The sequence below is a fragment of the Fringilla coelebs genome (genome assembly GCF_963513975.1).
Source record: "Fringilla coelebs genome assembly, chromosome: 2".
NCBI classification, from domain to species: Eukaryota; Metazoa; Chordata; class Aves; order Passeriformes; family Fringillidae; genus Fringilla; species Fringilla coelebs.
The window spans coordinates 71,591,406-71,611,556 of record NC_140029.1 but is presented as its reverse complement, the minus strand read 5'-3'; the positions used below and the strand labels follow the sequence as shown (position 1 = coordinate 71,611,556).

At 36.4% G+C, this 20,151-nt stretch overlaps 1 protein-coding gene across 1 annotated transcript in view; it reads left to right on the top strand.

Moving 5' to 3' along the window:
- NUP58 (nucleoporin 58) overlaps positions 1–20,151 on the top strand; it is a 36,186-nt gene that overhangs the window by 887 nt on the left and 15,148 nt on the right. Inside the window, exons 2-13 of the mRNA XM_084226674.1 lie at positions 2,948–3,087; positions 4,419–4,457; positions 5,875–6,027; positions 7,081–7,215; positions 7,727–7,837; positions 10,557–10,581; positions 11,022–11,087; positions 11,879–12,053; positions 13,324–13,403; positions 13,985–14,103; positions 16,193–16,275; positions 19,118–19,319. Coding sequence (XP_084082800.1) covers positions 2,948–3,087; positions 4,419–4,457; positions 5,875–6,027; positions 7,081–7,215; positions 7,727–7,837; positions 10,557–10,581; positions 11,022–11,087; positions 11,879–12,053; positions 13,324–13,403; positions 13,985–14,103; positions 16,193–16,275; positions 19,118–19,319 — 1,328 coding nt within the window. The remainder of the gene's footprint in view (positions 1–2,947; positions 3,088–4,418; positions 4,458–5,874; positions 6,028–7,080; positions 7,216–7,726; positions 7,838–10,556; positions 10,582–11,021; positions 11,088–11,878; positions 12,054–13,323; positions 13,404–13,984; positions 14,104–16,192; positions 16,276–19,117; positions 19,320–20,151) is intronic.

The window sequence follows — 20,151 nt, the reverse complement described above, 5'->3', positions numbered from 1 at the left end:
AGGAGAGCCTCTTTATTCTGACATGCTTGCTGTCGTACCTCTGTTGAAGATCAAGGCTGTCGTGGGACTTTGAGTCAGAGACTTTCCCCAGTGTAATCACAATTGATCGCTATAGTGTAAACTAAATGGGCAGAGGTGGTTAGTCAAGGGAGCTTCGCTTAAGGTGCTATCTTTGGAAACACCTGTTAGAAATGTCAGGAAATAGCACTGTGAGATGGAGAGAATGGATTTGAAAGACATCCATATAATTCTTGGATTAAGTGGCAGTATTGCTTCTTTGGGAGCCCATAGGAGAGGTAATAAGATTTGTGAGTTTGTTGTAATAATGTAAATGTTGTGGTTGTGACAGATTGATGACTTTCTTGTGTTATTTCTGCTTGGTTTTGGAGGAGGGGGATTGTTTGGGGGTTTTGAGTTCTCTTGTGATGGTGATTTTCTGTTTTTCTTTGGTTTTTTGTTTGCTTGGTTTTTTAACTTCTGTAGTAAAGCTTATGTAGACTTGATAAAGAGTTTTTCCTCTTTTGCTTCATGCCTTCTTAATGTAGGTTTCCTGTGATTCAAACGAACAAGTTAAAATAATATTTGTTCATTTAAAACCATTCTTCTAAATGTACTGAAATAAGAGAAACTCTTTTGTCTTGTTGATCTGCGCTTTTAAAAACTGCATATTGAACTTAAATGCTTTTGTTTGGTGGGGTTTTTTTTGTGTTCCAGCTGGCTTTTTTATCTCTTAAAAAAGTTTAATAGGTGCTAAATAATAGCAGTATGATGCTCTGTATTTTTATTAATTTATTTCTTTTTGCAAGCAGGACCAGTCTTTAGGGCTGTTGGTCAAAGAATCTCATAGAGGAAGGGGCCTTCTTACTGGGTCTGCATCCCTGTGAGATAATTTGCTTGAGAACATGTTTAAGACTGTAAGAAGAAGCTGTTCTTCTGAGCTAGGTCTAAGATGATATTGCCAGGTGTTGGGAGAAAAATAATTTGGTTGTCTGGTCCAAGCATAAATGTTAGGTGACCAAGGATTATATTCTGGTGGCTAAAAGCCTCTGTGACATGCAAGCCTGTCTATTTTGTGCTTTGCACCAGCAGCCTTTCAGGTGCTTGCACTCTTTTTTAGTTGGTGTTCTCTTATCGTATGCTTTAGCCAGGGGCAGTCCTTCATTCTAGTTCTACAATTAGAGTTCAGACCTGACTTCACTGACCTGAGCTCCTCTTCCTTCCATCTGTGTTCTTCTGGCCCATGCATTCTCCTGCTAGTGAGAATGCTGCCATTACTTTGTTCCTACATTTTGGATTCTTTCTACCTTGAAAAACGGCCACTTCATTTTATTTGTGTTGGTTTGGGGTTTTTTTGGTCCTCCTGTAGTGCCAAATATCACAGTTTGTACCTTAGCTTTCTTCTACGGGAATGCTGTAACACAAAAAACTTTCACAGAAGAGTCATCTACTGGAAAAAAAATGAGACACATATGCTCTTGACTAGTGAGAGAAGCATCATGTTGTATCTTTAAGTTTTCAAGTAGTTAGGTCATGGTGCTGCAGTTTGGTATGTTGAAATTTTGGGCAGTAAGACAGCTGAAAGGTTCTGGATCCTGTGCGACAGTTAGTGAGTCTTTGTCCTTCTAAACTTCTTGGCCACTCTGCTTCCCGAATTACTGCCTAAAAAAAAACTCACACCTAGTTCTGAACTTGCAGCCAACTGGGCTTGCCATGATCAGTTTTATTGATAGCTTGAAAAGTTCTAATTCAAGAGCTAATTGTACTTTTTTGGATTTACTTTTGTTTTGACTTGTTATTTTAGGAGCTGCCCTCATACACAAAGAGAGAGGAGATTAGGGAGAAATAAGAGAATACTGAACATCTAAAAGATAAAAGTCCTTGGTGAAGTCTAAATTGCATTTTGCTTCAGCATTGTACTTAAGCAAAATGTGTTTGTGAAAACTGCACCTTTTTTCTAAAAAAGCTCACAAAGAGGACCAGGAAGTTACTACAAGTTAGTCATCTGATAAATTATTGATCTGATCTTTCATCAAATAAGAAGAAAATTTTTTAAACTACAGACTCATCTGGGTGCTAGTAGCTGTAATTTCATTGGCTGGAAAAAACAGTGATTATTGTATTCTCCTTTGTTCAGTGCTAATTGTAAAGCTTGTTTTCTATTTGGCATGAAGTCTCTAAAATGTGTAGTCACCCAAAAGAAGTATTAGAGCCTTCATTTTCCTAGTGATGACCGATCTGATTCTCTCTCTTCTTTCTCTTCCCCTTCATCTGTAAAAGTAGATCTGGAAGTTGTTTTTATGTAACTTTCTGACAGGTAGACAGTCTGAAAAAATACAGTAGGCACGTGGTAGGAATCTGTGCAAAAGGATAGCATTTTGGTTAGAAAATTAATTCTTGCATCAGTGTGTTTTGATAGTAAGATAGGGTGAAGCTGTGGTGTTGATATGAATTGTTCTGTGTCTCTGCTTATCACTTAAGAATGAAAGAAAACAACACTGGTTGAAATTTCTGGTCAGAGATAATTAACTGGACTTGTAACCTGCTTTGAAAAGATCATACAGATTTGTTATCATCTTTGTTCTTCCTCTAGCATTTGTTCTCTCGTTTCATTAACATGGGGAGAACGATTAGGCAGAATGAATGAGAGATCTTAGAGAAAAGTTTAAATTTCTAAGTGGTCTAGTAAGGTCTATCAGCTCAGCAGCGGCTGAGCAAATGCTGGAGTTAGTGTCAGGGAAGCAATGGGAGTTACAGAGCTGTGGAAGGAAAGGGGGAAATGGGCTCTTTCTTTCTGTTCAGTAGCAGTGAGCTTGGACTCTGTCTTGCCCAGCTGCGTTGTTTGTGATGAATAATGCTTGTGAATAATGGTATCTGAAAGAAATTGACATAAGGGGGTGTGTTTTCATTTTGAAATAGAATTACTGCTAATGGTATTATTTTGTAATAGCTCAACAGGAGGACTTAATTTTGGAACTCTGGGCTCTTCCACTGCTACAGCAACTACATCGGCTCCTTCACTGGGTTTTGGGAGTGGACTTTTTGGATCAAAATCAACCACTGGCTTTACACTAGGAAGCACCAGTACAGGTAGAAAAGAATTATTGTACTGCAAGTTTTGGATTCAGCAGTGAAGATATAAATTATATTTGCTCCAAAAAACTGTGTCATACTAAAATGTTTAGTCTTTTATAGTCATTCTGCAGCTTAGAATATTACTTACACAGTTTTATAAAACCACTTCTTTAAGTAGTTTGAAAGATCATTCATTGTAGCAGCAGGCTGGGCAATTCATTAATAATTAAGTGATACCAGCGCAGCAGAAACACAACTGCAATTACCAGAAAACTTCCTGGGCTATGTGTAAATTGTTTTGTAGTTTGAATCCTGGTGTATTTTAGAAATCTTAACTTCATCCAGGATGCTCAGAATCAACTTACGATTGAGGTATATTTAGATTTTAAAACTTTACGAGATTGTTTGCATTTGTAATGCAATACTTGTAATTCTACAGTAGTGAACATTTCTGAGTTTGTTGTTTGGGGATATTTCATGCTATACGCCTGAAGGAATTTAATATTTTCTTAGGTCTCTAATTCAGCCTATGAACACACGCAGTTTCTTGTAGCAGTAATGGAGTACAACATTCCAAAGCTTTCCTGACAGGGTGGGGTTTTTTTTACGTCAAGCAGACATAAAAATAAATTTTACTTTGCTGCAGTATTGCTAGATAAAATGGTCTTTTTTTTCTTGTATGCTTATATGAGTAGATGGGGAAAATTCTAAGAACCAATCTACTAAAAATAAAATCAGCAATAGACTGAAAGCTTGTATTACTGTGGTTGGCTACTTTGGGGTAATGTTATTTCAGTGATTCTTTCGATAATCTAATCAGATGGTTTTTAAAATATGAAATGGCCTAACACTGAGTCCAGAATTGTCTCTTTAAATTACCAGTGGGGCAGAAACCCTAAACCAAGACAGGATTTTACAAGGACTTTAGACTCTACAATCCTTTTCATTATGCTATAAATCTGCTGGTTTGCATGCTGATATTATGTACTACCATGTTGCTAAAAAAATACATGGTAGAATTATTAGTTTTCATCTTTTTTCTTTATTTGAAATTTCAGCTAGAATACTGCTGTGTTAACATCAGCTTCACTGTTAGCAACTTCTTACAAAGACAAGTTACATTTTTCAAATCAGTTGTGCTTTAATTTCTGCTGCTGGTGTTGACCCATACTGTTTTCTGTGTTAATGTATTATTTTTCAATACACTACAGAAAAAGAACTTGTGTAATAGTTGTCTCATAATGTTGCATTAGTTCAGGATTTTGTTTAATGTTTTTTACTGTCACAGCTTCTCTTTGGCCTTATGTTACTGTTCTTACCCTGTTCATTTGTTCTCATTCTTAAAGCAGGAACAGCAACAACTATTGCTACAGGACTGACATTAGGTAAGGACCGAATTTGGATTTTAATGTTACACAGACAAAAAAAACCCAAGAGTTAAATCTTTCTTGTATAGAGCTGGTGATCATATATGAGCTTTTTTCCCCATTGCTTATTGCTGTTTGCTTTGCAACCCAAATGTTAAGGCTGTAAATGAGAATGGAGCCCTGAAGTTCTGGGCATTCTTACTTGTTCAAGCATTCAGTTCTTGTACAACAGTGACAGTCAGAAGTTGGACTTTGTATTTATCCTCCTCTAATGAGTTTTATCCTTCAGCAGAGGGAAGGGATATCTGTTACCCAAGAATTATTCATACAGAATCTCTTGTGAATCTTGTGTGAACATGTTTGTTTGGTAATTATCTCTTTAAGAAGAATAAAGAGGGTTGAACTGGGAACAGACTTTGAGAATATTTTTTGTTTCTCTGATCCATCTGTGGTGAGTATTTTGTAGTTGTCGTTAGAAACACAGGAGTATATGGGTCATTGTTAGCTTGGTTTTGATTTTGTTTTCTTTTTAAACAGCAGCTGAGGTCTGAGGAGTAACTGAGTTTGATTATCACTAATGTTAAGGATAGAGGTGCTACAAGACAATGCAGTCAAAAAACTTAGGAAGCCATACTGTGAATAAATAGGAAAAAATAGTGTTGAATAAAGAAGGAAATCAAAGGGGCAGAAGGGAGAAGCAGCAGCTAACACAGAAGAGACTGTGCGATACATAATCGTATGTGGAAGTCAATACTATGCAGATGAACATTAATTCTTTTCAGTAGCTGGATGAAATTATGTCATCCAAAACAGCAGTTACTGAGAATACAAAGTATGTGTTTGCTGTTGTGTTTGGAGTACGTATGTTTGCTCTCCTTTACTTTGGAATAGGGATTCTAGAATGTGAAGTGTGTTCTTACCATGAAAACAGCAGGAAGTAGAAATTGTTTTACTTCAAAAATGTTTAAAAGCAAACTTTGAAGGAGTGACATTTCAACATATTTTTCTTGTTTACAAATTGAAAGGATATGTGCATTCATTTTGGTGTGCACATCTAATTGAGAATTTGTAGTCTGTATTTTGAGCAGTATTGTTTATAGCTCCATTTTCCAATGTTTGTGTCATCTGCTAGATGCTTTTGGTGGAAGTACGTTTTTCTAATACAGTTTTAGGATTGCTAGTAGATATAATTGCCAGTCCAGAATTAAAGCCCAGTGGATCCCTAGGAATTCTGGAGCAAAAAATGCCTGTGCAATTGATGTAAACCACTGAAATTCTTTAGAAAGTTCTGTGGGAATATTCTACTTGACGCAAGTGATCTTTTGTGTTGTGTCACTCAGGGTGGTTAAGTGAGAGGCAGAAGAGGTGGTGAGTTTAGGTTTCATTCTCAAACAGAATGTTTCAAGAGTGATAACTGGTTTTGGATTTCTTCTAGGCACACCTGCCACTACATCAGCAGCTACCACAGGCTTTAGTTTAGGTTTCAACAAACCTGCAGGTTCAGCCACACCATTTGCTTTACCGGTTACTTCTACCTCAACGGGTGGCCTGTCATTATCATCTGCTCTTACATCCACTCCTGCAGCAGGTAGGAAAATGTTTAGGGGTATGGGGCTATTTTTTGTTTGCTTGTTAGCAATAAAACTTTATTGTATAATGGTTTCACATCTGTTTTTCTATTATTTATGTAATCTTGTGGTACATGAATAAAGGGGTTTATTGGACTTCTTCAGTTCTAAATTTGGGTACCCTAATATGATAGAATTATGGTCAGAGAACCTAGTGCTATAGACAGCATATAATCCAAGTCATTAGAAGTGTAGCAAGAGCTGATTTGTCAAATTTGTAAAATTATTTTTCTTATTGTTAACCTCACTGAAGATTGAAAGCTTCCTTCTTATGCAGCTGCAAAGTTTGGGAAATGTCTACGTATTTCAGATGGCCTGAAATGGTTAACTAGCATTGGAAATAATGTTTTTAAATGTTAATGTTTTTAAGCATTTTAAATTACTTCTCATATTATCATACCTGTTATCATATTTAACTCAGCTGAACTGCACCATGCATGATGGCATTTGAGACTCTTATTTTTCTTAACTTTCTAAGTCTGCATGTGAGCTCCCCTCTCTTAGCTCAGTGTCCTCTGTTCACTGTCCCTTTATGTCTGTGCTATTTCTCTACTCAGTTCTTCCCTTTTTTACTAATAATTTTTAATTGGTATTCCAGAAGGCAGCTCAAACCACCATGGAAATGTTATTGTATCATGTGTCTTGTGTAAATATTTTAATGTTAAAACATTGAAATTTTAGCGTTTTAATATAAAAATCAGTATAGTTTACTTGTACAATTATGCTGTAAAATAAATTCAGTCCTAGGTTCTAGAATCTGTAGTGTTCTGGGTGACTGCCACAATTTTTGTATAGTTGCAGGTAAACATGGACTAATTAGGGTTATGAGGTTGCAAAGCAAAATAACATGTAATTCAAAAGGTTATGGCTTTGTGTGAAAACTCTGCAGGAAATGAAAGCACTTACTATCCAATTATAATAAAGATGCTGTTCAGACCTTTCAGTTATTTTAGATTGTCTATGGATGTATTTGAAGGCAGTGTCTACATGAATCTGGTTTCCTTTTTCTACAGGAACTACTGGCTTTACATTAAATTTGGGTGGCACAACTGCTCCAACTACAACTGCTTCCACAGGCCTTTCCTTAGGAGGAGCTTTAGCAGGCTTAGGAGGTTCACTTTTCCAGAATACAAGCACAGCAGCAACAGGTGAAAGTTATTTTAGTTTTTCTTGTGTCTGGAGACAATGACATTTAATGTGTGATTGTACAATGTAAGGTATAGTTTATACAAAGTGTTAACACTGTGGAAGTGTAGTTTTTAACTGTGTTACAGTTAACAACAATGTTGCTATCCATGGACAATAAAAATGAAACTGAAATAATTGTCTCCTTTCTTATTCTTAAATTAATATTTACTTAACACTTTTTCAAAAACGAAAATATAAGGAAATTTTTCATTCCCGTAATTGGCTCAAGGAAGTGCATGATATATGGGGATAGGACAATGAGACATGACTACCTATGGAAAAATGGAAAGCTCCTTATTTTTGGTGGGTTTTGGTCTGAATAAAATATTTCACTGTCAGTGTTGTTTTCACTGTCAGTGTCATCACTGTCATTTCATAGCTTCCTTATTCCTCAGAGGAAGAATTTGTGCTGTGTTGTAGTCGTGATAACACTGCAAAAGGCAAAAATACTGTTTGGATTTTTTTTTGTAGGACTTGGGCAGAATGCTTTGGGTTTGTCTCTGGGGACAACTGCGGCCCCATCAACTACTGCCAGTGAAGGTCTTGGTGGCATTGATTTTAGCAGTTCTTCAGACAAAAAGAGTAAGTTTGTTTTAAAACATTTTTTTAAATTGAGAGAATGACCAAAACACTGCAGCAAAGAATATTTTATTGGGTTAGGAGTGTGGGATTAAAGTTGACAACTTTAACTTCCCTCTTTCAAAGGCATTTCAGTTGAATTCATTCATATTTTGCTTGTATAGAAGAACAAGATTATGTTTGCAAATGCAATGTAATACTAATTAATTAATTTAAAAATACGTATAAGCTTGAGAACCAGGAGGTAAATCCATGAGCTTATTGGGAGTGAAGACTGAGGGCTGCTTGCAGAGAGGCAATCACAGGTTTCTGCTCTATGTCAGATTGTCACTAGAGGGGGGAGCAGAGCTATGTTTAAGTAGTGTGTTTCAAGTATGAAGAGCACTGGTTTGAAACTACTGTTGTCCAGCTGTAACAGATTTTGAACTTGTTTTTTTCTTTTAAAAGCCTGCACAAATAAAGTGTCCTAATTTTAGATGTTACTCTTCAAAACTGTTTCTGGTGGTGTGTAGCAATATGTGATGTGTTTGGTCAGGTTGTTAAAACCAGTTATAAAAACTTCTGTAATAGCTTTAAAGTATTTAAGTAAGGGAATATTGAGCGCTGACATATGGATGCTTGTTAATTTGCCTTGCTTTTACTGGGGAATCTGTTAATTTAATATCTTTATTTCATTCAGGACTAAAATTTTAAATTAGGCATACCAACAGCTAAAAGGGAAGAAAATATATAAGCGCCATGAAGCCAGCTTTAGAGAGTAGCATAATTGGTGGAGAGAGAGTTCTTACTTGTAAAAGAGAGGACATGTTGACTGTTAAAACTGGAGTACTCTGGATGATGTTGATTGTTTTTAGAATTTATTGCTGAAACTTGGAGTAGTGAAAAGGCTCTGACACTTAGGAGATTTTCATCACTGTAATATTAGGATATCACAATACTTCCATAACATACAAGTATCATAAAATAAGGACCAGAGAGCCGCAGAGTGAAAATTTACTTTGGTAGTAGTGTTGTTTAGTTCACCTCTTAGGGTGGAAACTTAAATGAGTAACCTGAATTCCCCTGTTTGTTGTATAGTGGAACTGGTGAGTTGGACTATTGCTGTCAGGATGAACAGAGATCCCTTAGCTAAGCGGTGGGAAATGTCAAAGGAGACTCTTTTTGGAGATTTTAATTCAGAAGTGTTCCCCTTAATGGCTAGTGCTAGCTTAAGCAGCTCTTAGAAATATCCCTACCTGTGTGCTGCTACTTAGTTCTGTCAGTTCAGTTGTTTGCACTACTATATGAGGAACTTCATTAAGATTTGAGAGTGGTGGCACCATGGTTTTGAGGGTTTTATTTCCCTTTTCCTCATGAAGCAAAGGAAGGAGGTGATATGGCTATGAAACAAAAGTGCCCTAGCAATCCCAGGACTAGCCTGTGTTCTCTCTTCTGGAACTGGTAATAAAAATTTTTGCTTCTGACCGTCTAGTATTTCTTTAAAATATGGCTGCAGGGAATAAAAACCAGTTCTAATACATATTTTCTTCTTGTATTGCTAAGAGAATGTTAAAAAAGTAAAATCTGAAGCACTTACTTGCCTAGAAAGTAGCAAAATCTGATGTCAAATTTGTGTCTTGTAAGTATTGTGACACACAGCAACAACTTCAACAAAAAGAAGTGTCTGGAGTGCAAAAGCAAAGTGTGCATAGCTAGCTTTTTGCTTATTTTTTAGATTATCAGCAGACAAAGTCCTAAATTCTGGTGTTTGTCCATCATGCTTTTTTCCCCCCTAATTTTATGTAGATTTTTTTTCCTGTTAGTAGAAGGCATAGGGAATGGTTGTGAGTGCAGTCAGTCTAAAGTCCTGGGCGACAGTCTGCCAACAGTGTAAACAGATGTTCCATCTAAAAGTAGTACTTTCTCCTGGCAGGAGCACTGACTTAGGCAGATTCAAATGGCTGTGGTACTAGCATTAGCTGTGTAGCTGCTTTCTGCCTTTGTGGCACTGACAGGAGGTGAATTAGATTCAGCTGTAGAAGGTGAAGCCTTTTTCTTGGGCTGAGTGAGTGCTGTTCCTAGCAGACTGCTGTGGGATGGAATGCAATTACTGCCACAGCCATAACTAGAAATAGTTGTGCCCTGTGTTATGCACGATGCTGTTTCCAGCTCTGTTCTGTCACTCAGAGGCATTTGGCATCTTGATCCACACATGTGCAGTTTAGAGTGTGTAGGTGGCAGGTAGGCAGTAACATTTTCAGTTCTGTAAAATCTCACTCACTGCTGGACTTAATGCAATAGCAGAATTCTTTGAGGAAGCTCAGTGGGCAAATTTTCATTGCCTTCATATCTGAGAGGAGTCTGCCATTGCTGAATTTAAACACTTGAATATTTTGTGGGTTCAGGTCGAAGTGAGTTGAGGTTGCATGAGCAGAAACACATTTCTTATGCAACTGCAGCTCTTCATGTGTTTGTAGTGACTTGTGTAGTGACACAAGAGGTTGTTACTCTGATTGCCAGGAAGTTAGCACTTCAACTGTTGAGCCATTGTTCCTGAAAATATAGCTACCTCTGAAGGGGTTATAAATTAAAACCCACTTTTTCTTAAAGCTAGCCTAGTCTGTTCCACTTATCATAAGAATTCAAGTAGATTGTAGTCATTAGTTCTTCCTTAAAATCTCATTAAGATTGTTTTGTTTGTTCTTCAAAGCTTTATTTATGACCTACAGTTTTTATCTTCTAGGTGACAAAACAGGAACAAGACCAGAGTAAGTGTCAGATTTTCTTTATGTTCCATGTTGTAATAGAAAAAAACAAAACAAATATTTTCACTTTTGTGCTGATTTGATATTGAAAAAAGAACTGCATAACCAACATTTGCCATATAGGTAATTTAGTAATGTTTGGTCATGATTTTAAGCAATTCTTCCTTCAAATGTAATACCTACGGCTTATCTGGCATCTGCTATAGACTGATCATCTGATCTGAAAAGTGGTTTCTGCAAACTTGCAAAGTGCTTACACCACAGGCTTGAACCCTGGCATAGGATCTGTGTGTGTTGATCCAGATCACTCCTAGTTGCAATATTCATGCAATGAGTGCAAAACTGTGTAATCACTCACCTGAATGTTTTAGTGATATTTACTAGTCATGCAAAAATGTTTGGCAGTGCTGAAGGACCACCTAAACATTCATTGTCTCTCGTAGAGATAGCAAAGCACTGAAGGATGAAAATCTACCTCCAGTTATATGTCAAGATGTAGAAAATCTACAGTGAGTAATGGTTTTTATTTATGATTAATGGTTGTTTAGCTAAAGTATTGTATACTGTTGATGTGCTGTGACAAGAACATGTTCCTGCAGGCTGCATGAAGGATAAGTTATTAGCCCAGGGCCTCTCAGCAGTTCAGCTTTGGGAACAGAATGAATGAGTAATTCTAGTAGCTGAAGTCTTAGTCTAACTTTCATGCATTTTTTTCAGTCTAACTTTTTAATGCATTTATGCAAATGGGTCTGCTCAACAATATGCTCTTACCCATCTCTCTCTTGGAGTATTAAGCCTGTTGGACATGCATAGTGAGCATTGAACCTTATATCCATATTGCATGTGAATCATGGCTCTTCTATGGAATAAAGAATTATAAAAGTCTTCCCTAGGGCAGGAAGGAAATGGTTTGTAGACTGGGCTGTATGTCTCGTATTTGTGAGTTCAAAGTGGTAATTGCTTTTACACAGATGCTTATGTATCCCTGTATATATAAAATGTTCTATATATCTTAGTTTGTCAGGGGTCAGCATAATATCTTTAAACACTTGCTATTTAAAATTGAGGAATTCGGGGAAGGGGGATTGCTTTTGTTTTGGTTTGGTTATTTACAGTATTAGCATGCTAGGAGTTAAGATAGTACTATGCTATACAGTAATCTTACTGTTCAGTACTTGGTTTTGGAAAAATAAATTTAACAGCTATGTAAATAATGTGACAAGAGGTAAACACGTGGGTACTTCAGGTTCATTATATTATGTTTTTTTCCTCCCCACCCCTGTTTTTTTACCTTCCCCAGGAAATTTGTGAAAGAACAAAAACAAGTTCAGGAAGAAATTAGTAGAATGTCCTCTAAAGCGATGCTTAAAGTACAAGAAGACATTAAAGCTTTGAAACAGCTTCTCTCTGTAGTTGCCAGTGGATTACAGAGAAACATTCTTAATATTGACAAGCTGAAAGTAGAAACTGCACAGGTATAATTGAATATAACCTTTGTTATGTAGAGTTTGTATGCTGATTATTTCATATAGGATAGCTAGCCTTTCTTATCAGTCAAGTTAACATGTGTCCCAACTAAACAGTTGTAAACAGAATGAAAAATTGAATCACTTCTGATCTCTTTGAAGTTACTGGGTGAAACTGAAATTTGTGCTGTCAGTACAAATTCAGAGAAGTACAACAGCAGTAAAGTGACTTTTATTCAGGAAAGCATTCCTACGTAGCAAAGGCAATAGATGGGAATGCGTGTCCACTTTAGTTCAGTTTTAGTAGCACATTCAGGTGCTAATGAACACACAGTTGTAACAACATGATGGACTCTGGAGCAGCAAAAATACAAAGACATGTACTTCTGATGGCTTTGGAGGAAAAAAATACCAGGTTACCCCATAATGTTTCAGGGACCAAAATTTCTTGATTAGCGCTAGTATTCATTTACGGAACTTGAGTCGCATCTCTGTCCACCAGTCTGTGTCTGAACTGTGCAGACAGTTTGATCTCAAGTTCTGATGCAGATGCTTTTCAAGTTCTGTACCACCTTTTTTTTCAACTAGCACGTCAAGGCTGCTTGCTATATAAATAAGTGATAATTTATTCTCAAGTCAAAAATTTGATGTTTTTCTTTATTTTATTCTATAGTTGCACCTTTTCAACAGTTTTCTGTGAAAACAAAAGACAGTTAATGATATTTTTGTATTTCTGTACATAATGCAGTTGAGTATAAAAACAGAACCAGGCACTGAGAAATTCTGAATGGTAAAATTATTAGGAAGTATTAAGCAGAAGTGTATGCTGTAATTATCACGTATAACATTATAATTTCCATAGAGAGGCATTTTTCTAATGTGATTTACCTTTTTTTCCTATTTTTTCTTTCAGGTATGTTTCTTTCTTGTACTTGACTATTGCTTTTTGTCCCCTCTACCTCCCAATAATTACAATATTTCTGAAGTAAAATAAAAAAATTAGCTCTGGCAGTTTAATGCAGTATTTTCTCAACTTTTGAGCACTTAATGTGCTTTCAGTATGTGCTATCTTTGTTCTGTCCCCAAACTTTTGTTGGTATTTGCAATTCTCCAACTTTCTGGTGTCAGTTCTTTGGATAAATTCTGATCAAATATAATCATAGTGTTAAATACATGAAGAAAATATTTTATGTGAGTGAATAGTGGAGTTGTAGCATTTTTATTTTTGAACGCTTCATGCAGAACCTTATATTTTATTAATTTTCTCTTGTTTATTTAGGAGCTAAAGAATGCAGAAATAGCATTGCGAACACAGAAGACTCCTCCTGGTCTTCAGCATGAAAATACAGCCCCAGCAGAGTAAGTTACTGTTACTCATAGAAAATAGCCACTAAAACAACTTGGAGAAGAGGAAAATTGAGGAGGGACAAAGGTTTTAGTAGGGCCTATTATGACAGGGATGATGATTTTAAACTGAAGAGATCAGATTCAAGGAAGAAACTTTTTCAATGAGCATGGTAAGAGTGGAAAAAGTTGCCCAGTGACATGTTGGATGCCCTGTCCCTGGAAGCATTCAAGGTCAGGATGTCCTTGCTTAAGGCAGGGGATTTGGAAGGGACCTTTCAAGGTTATCCAGTCCAACCTAACTGTTTTAAGATTCTCTGAACTTCATAATACTATTTTTTCCCCTGCTTCTTGTAACATTTATATGGAGTGCTTCATAGAGTCAGTATTCTGTTTCTTCACTGAAATTATCTTTGTGTCTTCGACATGAAAAATAGTCTTCACTCTTGTTCCAATTTTAGAGTGACATCAGCAATGTCATACAACCTAACTGTGCAATTAATTGAACAAAAATTGGCAGATAACAGTGATCAGGTAAAATATTCAGACAAATTAGTAAAGTTTATTCATGCAATTTCACTGTATTACTCATCTAGCTACTTCAGAATCTTGGTAGAACAGTTTGAAGTACAGCTGCAGCAGTACAGGCAACAGATTGAAGAACTGGAAAATCATCTTGCTACTCAAGCAAATAATTCACACATAACTCCACAAGGTAAATATTCAGTTCTAATCTTTTGTACATGAAGAATTTAGCAAACTTATAATGAAAACTTAGTAATTAATCTTTCCCCTCTTTCATTGCTGTTGGATTTTCTCATTTAATGTATTGAACAAATTAGTGTTCAGATGATTTCTGTAGTTGTTCAATGTAAAGATTTGGAATTAGAAGTTCCGTTCATAAGGGTTCTTGAGCTATTTAATATGGATCCATTTCCTGAGTTGTGATTTTTAAGCCTGTTTGTTTTTTACATCTGCATCTCCCTCCCTTCACCATCTAGCTGATGTCTGGCGCTTTCTGGCTTGCACTGGGCCTTCTGGCAAGACAAATATGGGTGCCTGCTCTGTCAGCACCAGATCAAAATGAGAACTTCTCCTTAGTTTGGAGCCTGGTGGTATTGCCTTCAGCTCTGACCAACTGAGATAATTTTGTCTTGTTTGCTGCTACATCATTCAATCTTGAGAAAAATCTCTCTGGTCATAGAATGCTGACCTCTGGACAGTAGTTTTCTGATTGTTTACCATTCCTGTGGTCATAGTTTTATCTTTTTGGCCATTTTAGGTATGGGGCCTGCAATAAGCAGTGATTTCATGTGCTTGTCTTTTTGTGCTAAATGCTATTTGAATATCTTGGCATCACAGATGATGCACAAATTTTATATGGACATTATATGTCAAAAAGCAAGAGGACTGTCTAGATCTATTTTCCGTAGTGAAAGATCTGCTGAATCTTAAGGGTTCTCTATGTTTGTGTGACCTTCTTGTCCATCAAGACTATGAGAAGGATGCCTTCACAGATTTTCCTAAGGTTTTCAGCAGTTTCTGCTGTAATCGAAAGGTTCATTGCTTGTGTAGGCAAGGTTCAATCAGTTGTGTCAGTTTGAGCATATTGTCAGCAATATCTGGTGATCTAGTCCACATTCTATTCCATATGTATCTGTTACCATACAGAAAAAATTTCTTTGCCATGCAGGTTTCCATGACTCTCAATGTCCTGAAAATTTTGAAATATCTAGTAGTTAGCATCAACAAATTTCCTCCAGACTAATTTGAAACTTGTGACCAGTCTTCCTAGATACTGCTTCCTCCACAACCCTGTGGGCTGGCATGAATTGATTCTATGGCTTTCCTGTTTTTCAAGAGTGAAATTCCTCTATGGAGAGGCAAACATTTTCAGTTTGAGAATCATTCCTAGATCTATGCATCTTCAAGAACTTGATAGCTACTATATGCTTTTCAGTGTACATGTATCTATATATATTTGCATTCAGGCTATGTGCATCATTCAGAGAAAACACAGAAGCTGATCTTTTCACAACGAAAGAACAACTTCAGTACTTTTCTGTCCTCCACTTTGGTACATTATTTCAGTGCTTCTATGAGAACAGCATTTTTTTGTGTGCAGATACCTCATTCTGCCAAAATCTTCGGGATTTTCCTTGTGGTGCTAAGGTTTTACCTTAGTGTTGGGTCAATGCCCTGAAAATACTTTTATATCTGTGTGGGAAATAGGATATCCTAAATAAAAGGCAAGAAGCTCCCTACTGTGTTTCTCTGATTATGGTATGCTTGTCAATAGAGCCAGATTAGGAGATCTGAATTATGAATTATGTCTTTAAAATGTAAATAAAGCTTCCATTCTACTACTCCTGACAAAATCAACTGAACACTTACCTATGTTTTAAGTCAGAAAGAGTGGAAAATATATACAAATGCAAGCATATCTGATATAACTGTATCTAGGTAAAAGCTGGTGAGGTAAAAAATGTTCGTATGTAATTAGGTTAAAATTAGTTTAAATACTACTTTTTGGCTTTTCTAAAAAACAGAATCATAGGAAGCTCTTTGCCATGTACATAAAAATGAGAAACCAGTACCTTTCAAAATGAAGTTGGAAGCCCTGTTTAAAAGTAATCCTTGGATCGTTTGTAATACCCAGTTTCTGGGTTAAATCTTGTATTTAATGCAATTGTTTGTGTTTCGTGTGCTGTATGGGTTTTAAGTGATCTTTTTACTTTGGTATAAACACTAAATCTTCTGATAATGAGATTGTTACTTACCAATATTTTATATGCATCTTACAGATTTGTCTATGGCTATGCAGAAAATCTATCAAACATTTGTAGCTTTAGCTGCACAACTTCAGTCAATACATGAAAATGTAAAGGTATGTTTTGAGGTGTTCCTGTGTATTTCCTGTATGACTGTAAAGGGTCATCTTCAGGTGGTTTTGTTTTGGGTTTGTTTGTTTGGTGTTTTTGGTTTTGGGGGTTTTGTGTTGTCCTTCTGTTAAATTGAAAATTTTAAAAAGCAGTCAAACTGTCCTGGAGAAATGCTTTGATTAAAAATCTGGCTTTTGTTCAGCTGAAGTTGCATTTAAATTATTTGCTAATAGGGATGACAGCAACTGACCACAATCATTTGAGTTACAAAATATTTTTCATTTAACTCCTTTCCTTCTAATTGTCGACCAGTTTTTAAAATATCTGTTTGCAAGATCATGCTTGTATGTTTTGATTTTTGCCCAATGACCTCTTGATCTCGAGCAAAGATGATCTAAATCTGCTCTTGCTTATATAGGTAACAGGAGAAAAAAAAAGTGAGTTTCCATATGTAAGATTTTTCAGCATATCAAAGAATGTTTGTTAAAGTTGTGTTCTGTTCGTTTATGGTTTTTGAACCTGGCTTTCAGGGTAAGTAGTGTTTGCAGAATGAAAAAAAAAAAGTAAAAAAGAAAAAAGTAAAATCAAAGGTCCTAATTAGGCCTGTTTTTTCCATCACAGGCTATGTCTCATTCCATTTCCATTTTCCTGTTTACAGTTCTGGTTATGTTGACAAAATATCAATCCTCCAATCCTTTCAATCCATGATTTTTCTTGAAAACATCAAAATCCTTCTTGGCTACAAAAAACCAAACCAAAACAAACCAACTTGAAGAAGAGTACAAGTGTTTGAAATTGTTTCTGCTAAGTGACTTCCTTAATGCAAATAGCTCTGTTAAAACTTCTGCTGGTTTCCTTCTCTGATCTTCTTCTGCACAGCATTGCTAGTTCTCTAAACATCTGAAATTTTTTACTTTTTCTGAATAAAGTTCAAAAATACTGAAGATCTTGTATGATCTTGATTCCTTACATTGTATTGCTTCTGTCAGCATAGATACTCACTGGTTTACAAATACCTGCCAGCAGGTATTTGTGGTGCTCTTAGTTCATTCAGTTTTGCTGCCAGGTGTAGAATGCATCAGCTTGTCCATATTTTCAGCAGAATTATCCAGAAGGTTTCCTGAATGTTTTTAGGGCTTGTGGCTTCTGAGATCTGAGTGTAGCCTGAATTTGTGCAGTAGTCTTTATGATGATACATTTTTGTTGTTCTTAAGTATGAACAGCTGGATTAGTGTGCAGATGCAAGCCGTAGCATCTTCAGTACCTTGTCAGTGTGACTGAACAGGAAACACCTTTCTTCAGTTTTGAGTAGAATTCTATTGCCTGAAATTAAGGGAATGGTTTGAAGATTTTTCTTCTGGGAAGTTTTTTTTGAGATTTAATATAGTGGATGAGTATGGATGCTGGTATTTTGGAAGGCATTTTATAAACAAAGCTTCAAAAATAGAAAGATATGTACTGCTCAAGTGAATCTGTCATTATAACCATCTGTTTTAGTTTCTCAGTTATAAGATGCTAGAAGGGGTGAGCAGTTTTGAAACTGGTCTCTGCCTAACCTGATGGCTGTGATAGGGTTTGTGGAAGACAGAGCTGTGATCACAGTTCCATTTCTTTGCCTGACGAAAAGTAAGTGTGCTTGGGCACAATTTGAGTAGGTTATGTTATTAAATTATTCAGCATAGCATAGCCTTAAGAACTGCTTTATGATTTCTAACGGCTTGTAAACTCTTAGGGCAGTCAGTATGGTATTGTATTAAATCCCATCAGAATTTTACAATTATCTTTTCTCTCCAAAGACAGCACTTCTGATGTGATAGTGAGGGCATTCTTTGTGTGGTTTCTGCTGTTGCTGGTTGATCTGGAATTATAGGTGTTCGAATCCTGAGTCAGAATTTTTGGACTGCAAATTCCCCTTTGAGGAAACAAGCATATGCTTAGCCAGGAACACAGGACCATAGTATGCCTTCCATAAACTGGAAACTGTTGTCCTTTAATAAATCTATTTCATTTAAAGATTTCCTGTTATAAAATGGAAATAATTATCAGTTATCTAGTTAAAGCTTTTTATTCAATTTTTGTTATGCAGTATATCTGTAGTTTCATCTATGACAGACAGAAATTGCTCATGGTGAACAAGCCAAGCTGGGCTATTGCCACAGAAGGTGGTGGAGTTTTGAGGGGGGAAAAGGGCAGAGGCAAGGGAAGGTGTGGCATCATGACTAAAAGTTTTGGGCTTTCTGTTACCCTAAGGCAAAATTATCTGTTGCATTTGGACTGTGTTACATTGCTAATGAAATGTATCAGAAACAAGAGTGAATTCTAAAATTTTGGTAGCTTCTTTAGCTTTGTAGTAAGAAGAAATGCAAGGAAAGAAACACTGGTGAAAGTGATAGGAAGCAAAAGCAGAGTCTATGGCGAAAAGGTGTAGCACTGAAGAAAAGTGTTTTATTTTATAAGCTAGTAATGTGGCTTTATTTTTCTTCTTGGATCAGCTAAGTACAGTGATACAAATTGAATTGTGGTGGTTTGCTCCAACATTGAAAGATTCAGGCTGACATACTGAATGGTATCAGTTATCCTCAATGGCTTTGCAGAATTTAAGTATGCAACTTGTTCTGGCTGTGGCTATTGCAAACTAGTTCTTTCTATCTCATAGCCTGGGAAGGTTTTTTGGGTTTTGGAGAGAGCTTCTCATTTGTTTTGGTGGTGGTGTTTATTGGTTTGGTTTTTTTGTGGGTTTTTTGTTCTTTTGGGAAATGTTATTTATAACTCAGTCTCTTTCCTTATTAAGTTAAGGGTTTATGTCTGATACGTGGAACTAAAATGGCTTCCTCCCGTCCCCTTCAGATGCTCAAAGACCAATACCTTGGCTACAGGAAAAGCTTTCTGGGAGATGCCATGGATGTGTTTGAGGCAAGACGAACAGAAGCCAAGAAGTGGCAAAGCGCGCCACGCGTTACCACTGGACCGACCCCTTTCAGCAATATACCAAATGCAGCAGCCGTTGCAATGGCTGCAACACTTACTCAGCAGCAACAGCCTGCTACAGGTCTGAGCGCATTCAAGTTATAGATTATTAGTGTTATGACAATAGTAAATTTGTGTAACATTTTCTATGAGGTCTTCCTTTGTGTTAGACTAAAAATCTATACGTTGTGATGAGCGAAGTTACTGATACGTAGCCAATAGAAAAATGCAGGGTAGACTTAGCAATAATTATACAACAGATACTTAATCTTGTGAATTTACTTGTATTAGTGATACTTACTGTATTGTTCTAACTTACCCCTTGGAATGTGAGTCTTCACTCTTAAGTAACATCTCTGAATACACATAGCAGAGCCTCTTTCCAGAAATTGTATCTTTACAGTAAATTATTTTAAATTGGAGAGAAATATCTAAATGCATACTATCTTTTCTTTATGTAAAGTTAATAATGCATTTTTATATAGCACTTTGGAAATGTAAAATGAAAAATGCTGTAGAACAGGAAGGATAGTGAAGCAAATCACTGTAGGATAGGAAGTCAAATGCCTGGCTTATTTTGTAGCCAATTCTTTTGTCACTATGACGTTGGAGCATTTTGCTGGCCATTCTACTATTGTGAATAATTAGTAGAGAAAGTAAGAGTGGGTCACTGATTCTGCCTGTGCATGTGAGTAAGAGGAAGACCAAATCAGAGGAAATGCATGACCCACTGCAAGTAAAGAATTGATACATGTGGCAAAGGAAATAATTTAAGGCACCTTAATTGACATTGTTATACTAACTAACCCTCTCTGAGAGGGATTTCAGAATACAGACAACCGAATTTATGTCACCAGAGAACAGAAATAAGGTCAATTCCATTTAATTTTATTTGAACAGGGATATATGTCTAT